Source organism: Micropterus dolomieu, linkage group LG02, assembly GCF_021292245.1.
Source record: "Micropterus dolomieu isolate WLL.071019.BEF.003 ecotype Adirondacks linkage group LG02, ASM2129224v1, whole genome shotgun sequence".
Taxonomy (NCBI): domain Eukaryota; kingdom Metazoa; phylum Chordata; class Actinopteri; order Centrarchiformes; family Centrarchidae; genus Micropterus; species Micropterus dolomieu.
Window position 1 is genome coordinate 13910755 of NC_060151.1, and position 5992 is coordinate 13916746.

The window sequence follows — 5992 nt, forward strand, 5'->3', positions numbered from 1 at the left end:
TGCAGATGAACAGCCTGAAGACTGAAGATTCTGCGGTTTATTATTGTGCTCGAGAGTCACAGTGACTGGAGTTGGTTGAGCAGCTTTACAAAAACCTACAGTACTTATGTTTCACAGTGTTAGACCCCCAAGCATGAAGCATTTGTCATCATATTCACAATACATAGTTAATGTTTATTCTTATATTGATATTGATATTCTGTATTTACATTGCATATCTTTTATGATCATTATTATCTCCGCTTCGCGTCGTGGCAAACTGCACCCCTTAACTGTGATATAATAAGTGTATATCATGGCCTGTTGTGAGCTATTTTTAACTAATTCATCATACAGATTAGTAAAATCTGTTTTTGAGAAATTTGATTAACCAACATTAAACACAATAAAGATCACTGTTCATAAAAGGTCCAAAGACAGAGCAACAACATACCATAGTTTACATTACCAATTTTTAATTTTTTTTTTTTAATTATGCATTGTACAAAGTCCAAAGATCAGTTGTTCATAAAAGGGCAGCACAACAATCTGGTTGTTGAAATTAAACTCTTGCTTATACTATGCATTTCTACTAACTAAGACACAAGAATGTCTGTAAATCATGAGGAATCTAAAACAAGTCATAAAATAAGTGTGAAAAATAATGTTGCAGTTTCTGACATAAAATCACACGAGGGCAGTCAGTGTCAAGTTTCTCTCTCCTCTGTTTCTAAAAGGAGACACTCAGATCTGGTGTTCTCATTGATCTTAACTGACTGACACTTGAACCCTGGACTGAACTAAAACTTAACACTCCTGCTGCTCATGTACACTGGATACTGTGATAGTTGATACTTTTCTACTCTAAACAAAAGTCATGCGTTAACTTGATTCAGCACATTGTAAAGTTTGACTGTAAGGTGTTTACCATCAGCAGTGAGTGAAGATCTATCTGTCAGTGTCAGTTCATCTCAGCAGACAGGAAATAGATCTTGAGATGAACAGCAGGAAGCTTGAAGGAGCTGCTGTGTCTTGTTGTGCTTGTGAGACTGTGATTAAAGATGGATGAACAACTAATCATGCAGTAAGAAACATTTTCTGGGATTACTCATCTGCACGGTGCTGAATAGACCCTGTACTGTCTCACAGGATTATTGTCCTCAGGTCAAGTAATTAAAATGTATAGTTCTGTTTCACAAGTTCATGAATAATGATAAAAAAGATTAATCTTGCTCTAAAATACAAACCAACTAAGTAAATCTCACTCTTTCCATCACAAACTATAGTCTCATTAAAACCATTTCTGAGAGAAGACAGCAGGGATCTATAAAATGGAGGAGAAGTGGAATGAGCAGCATATTTAAGTTCAACTTAAAATGGAGATAAATAATTTATATAGAAAGGTTTTCATCTTTGAAGAAAGTATAATATTTGAGTAATCAAATAATTATTTTTTATCATTGCAGACAAATGTCTAGAAAAGATGTTGCATGAAACATGAATTTAGTGGGTGGCTGGGGTCATGTGGGTGCTTTGCATGTGATGGCAGTGTTAATGAGGGCTGGGAGGTTGTAGACGCAGTGATTTGTAGCTCCCTTCATTTTCGCAACATTTTTGTTTTTTCATTTGTTTTTTCTCCACCTCCAGGATTTACATCATCAGCAAATGTGTTGATGATGTGGTGATCACAAAGACGGTAAAATCATTCCCCAACCAGAAAGCCTGGGTGAATGGAGAAGTGAAGGCTCTTTACAAAGCCAAAAAAGCTTTCGGTCTGGTGATAAAGAAGCAAACAACACTCTGAGACTCAGCACCAATAACAGCAAAGATAAGTGCCAGGCGATCAAAAACCTCATAAAAGCAGGGTTGCCTCCACCGTGTGTGCGGCCAAATTACCAGATGAAATGAACACCTCTTATGCTGACTTTGATCGCCTCAACAAAGAGTCAGCTGCAAAGTCTACTCCACCTCCAGAGGACCAGCCACTGTCACTATCCACAGCAGATGAGAGAAGCATCCTGCTGAGAGTGAATATGAGTAAATCAGGCTTGATAATAATAATAATAATAATAATCCTTATTTGTAGAGCACTTTTCAAAAACAAGTTACAAAGTGTTTTAACAAGTGTAAAGAATAATACAAAAAAACAAGTTAAGAGCATGAAAAATTAATATAAAATTAGTAAAATACAATAAAATAAAAGGGATAAAATAAAGTCAAATAAGATCGGGAAAAGCTCTCCTATAAAAGTATGTTTTAAGAAGGGACTTCTGATTCGACCTGATTTCTTCGGGCAGGCTGTTCCAGAGCCTCGGGGCCCTGACAGCAAACGCTCTGTCCCCTTTAGTTTTCAGTCGAGACTCAGAACAGACAACAGACCTCTGCCCGAGGATCTCAAGGTACGTGCTGGTGTGTATGGGACTAAAAGTTCAGAAATATAACGAGAGGCCATGAAGAGCTTTAAAAGTGATCAATAGAATTTTAAAGTCAATTCTAAAACATACTGGGAGCCAGTGTAATGAAGCTAAAATAGGAGTAATGTGGTCATATTTCTTTGTTCTGGTTAAAAGCCTGGCAGCTGAGTTCTGGACAGTCTGGAGTCGATCAATAGATTTTTGGGTTAAACAGGTGAAAAGGCTGTTGCAATAATCCAGGCGTGATGAGATGAAGGCGTGTAAAATGGTCTCGGTGTCCTTAAAAGTTAACATAGATCCCAACAGCTGGGGCCCAACAGAATCTATTACTTTCAGTAAAAATATAATATCCCTGGCCTGTACTAAACACCTGTGCCAATCAACTAGCTTCAACATCTCATTGTCTTATGAGACTCTTCCCACCTATTCTTTTTTGCAAATATCTCCTTTCCTCTTGCTCATGTTGACTGTGAATGATGTAATCTGCTTCCAATAAAGCAGTAGTCAGACACTGTTGTTGGGGAATTGGGAATTTTTGGGAATTCCAGAGTTAAAACAAATGCCATGTTTAATGCTACAGGACTAACAAAATACTTAATAATATAAAAATAATAAACTCTATATTGATGTAAAAATGTGCATCTACAATAATCCCCAATTTCACTGCTCATGCCTAAGCACCAGTGTTAGCTGACAATTACATAAAATTTTAAATTACATAGTGATAATGAAATGATAGGGTGGGCTCTAAGCTAGCTAACATGAAATCATATTTCAAGATTCTTAAATATAAGTCATGAAAATGAGTAATATATTGTAATATTTACAATTACAGGTAAGAATGACACCCTGAAATGTTGTTTTTGCCACTTTTGGGGGGGTCCGAGCCTTAACCACCCCAAATTCCCCGCGTAATTAGAACCATGGATGCTGTGACCTTGTGTCTTATAACGTTTCAGTGCTTAATTGTATTGCATAAGCAGGAAGATAGGTGTGTTTGAAGTGGTGATATGCAGCGCTGATGGAAAAGGCCAGGGGAGATTAAAGCCCATAGGCCTCAGTGAAGAGGTGTGTTTTAAGCAGGCAGTTGCTTTTCTCTGGCTGCACAAAGTTGGAACCACCTGCTCACACAGTTAGAATGTTTCCGACTTGGCTGTTTCTATACCCCGCCCCTGCAGTCGCCTGCAGCTCACGATAGACTATCAAGTCGGCGAAAGTCAGCCGCAGTCATCTCGAACGTACCTAATGTTGCAGTCTGCGGAGCCCGGAGGTGGCTGTGCTCGGGCCATGTAAGCATCTGTGTGTTACTGTAGTATTAAAAGCTTGTGATCTATCTATAGTCACTTTTCTTCCTTTACATTATTTTAAAAAACACATCAATATTAAAAAATACTATCTAAATTATAATTGCATTAGTGACTGGATAAGTAGTCTTCAGCCAATAACATAATGATGTTCAGAAAAGTTTTAGTTATTAGTTTAAAAGTTCGTTTGTCAGAATCAAACATATGGTGTATTAAGGAGATATGATGGCCTATTCTATTTCTCTCCTCCCTGTGAGGAGGAGTCAATGCAAAACTCTTGTCTTCCACCTCTACTTATCTGACTGCAGAGAGGATGACAGAGAACAGTGGACACACAGTTTAACATGATGGACTATAGGACAGGACTGCTGCTTTTAACTGTCTGCTGGGCAGGTGAAGATATTCACAGGTCTTAATAAAGTCCTAATAAATGTGCCAACTTACAACAAGTGACTATGTTCTTGTTTGTCTTGACAGGTGTTGATGGTCAGACTCTGACAGAATCTGAACCAGCGGTTAAGAGGCCTGGAGAATCTCACAGATTGACCTGTACAACCTCTGGATTGTCATTCAGCAGCTACTGGATGGCCTGGATCAGACAGGCTCCTGGAAAAGGACTGGAGTGGATTGCTACTGAAGGTGGTGGCAGCGGCAAATTCTACTCTCAGTCAGTCCAAGGCCGGTTTACCGTCTCCAGAGACAACAGCAAAGAGCAGCTGTATCTGCAGATGAACAGTCTGAAGACTGAAGATTCTGCTGTTTATTATTGTGCTCGAGACTCACAGTGACTGGAGTTGGTTGAGCAGCTGTACAAAAACCTACAGGACTCATCTTTACTGTGCTGATATATCCTGAGAAGACTTTTGTTTTTATTTAAACTTTGTTTGTTGTTATTAATGAAATCATGAAAACTAACCCTGGGAAAGATCATCAATTAACCAACAACAACAAACAAATAAATACAAATGTTACTGTTATGATCATGTCATCAGAAAACAGCCAATAACAGCTAAACAATCTGTTGAAATCATTTCAGCCACATTAATGTATAAATTATTTGGCTTCTTAAGTCTGTCACAATATGGGAGTGGAAAATAATGTTCCTTTTTATTAAAACACTAGAGGGCAGTCAGTGTCAAGTGTCTCTCTCCTCTTATGTCTGGTGATCTCATTGATCTTATCTGACTGACACTTGAACCCTGGACTGAACTAGAGTTTTATATTCTTTAGACTGCAGCTTGATGTGTTCATTTAGTTGTAGTTCACCATCTCAAATAGATTTCAAGATAAACAGCTGGAAGACTGAAGGAGCTGCTGTTTCTTCTTGTGATTGTGAGTGATCTTCTCAAACACACTTATTTTCCAAAAGCATTGTCAAATGTAGGCCATGTACTGTATCAGCTTAATTACCTGAGCAAGCATCCAGGAACTGCTACTTCTACTAGGGCACACCCACCCACACACACACACAGTATCACACTATCCTGCATTCATTGATCCACCTCACTAATATTAGTTAAGTTAAATAGTACAATCCCCTGCTGATACAGTACGGTAAAAATAACGTTAATGATAATGACTTTAGATTTTATAAAATGTTCATTTTAAAGCAAGTTTTTTCATTGTTTTTGTTGACTAAAACAACAAACCCACACTCATCTTTGGGCTGTTAGTATTTACACTCACCTAAAGGATTATTAGGAACACCATACTAATACTGTGTTTGACCCCCTTTCGCCTTCAGAACTGCCTTAATTCTACGTGGCATTGATTCAACAAGGTGCTGGAAGCATTCTTTAGAAATGTTGGTCCATATTGATAGGATAGCATCTTGCAGTTGATGGAGATTTGTGGGATGCACATCCAGGGCACAAAGCTCCCGTTCCACCACATCCCAAAGATGCTCTATTGGGTTGAGATCTGGTGACTGTGGGGACCATTTTAGTACAGTGAACTCACATGTTCAAGAAACCAATTTGAAATGATTCGAGCTTTGTGACATGGTGCATTATCCTGCTGGAAGTAGCCATCAGAGGATGGGTACATGGTGGCCATAAAGGGATGGACATGGTCAGAGACAATGCTCAGGTAGGCCGTGGCATTTAAACGATGCCCAATTGGCACTAAGGGGCCTAAAGTGTGCCAAGAAAACATCCCCCACACCATTACACCACCACCACCAGCCTGCACAGTGGTAACAAGGCATGATGGATCCATGTTCTCATTCTGTTTACGCCAAATTCTGACTCTACCATCTGAATGTCTCAACAGAAATCGAGACTCATCAGACCAGGC

General features: G+C 38.8%; 1 pseudogene and 1 gene segment (V, D, J or C); both read left to right on the top strand.

The window, feature by feature from the left end:
• The window catches only part of LOC123987333, a 174201-nt pseudogene that overhangs the window by 36865 nt on the left and 131344 nt on the right, over positions 1-5992 (top strand).
• On the top strand, positions 4042-4499 carry LOC123987233. The segment is given in 2 exon segments: positions 4042-4090; positions 4175-4499. Coding segments are annotated over 2 exon segments (360 nt in total).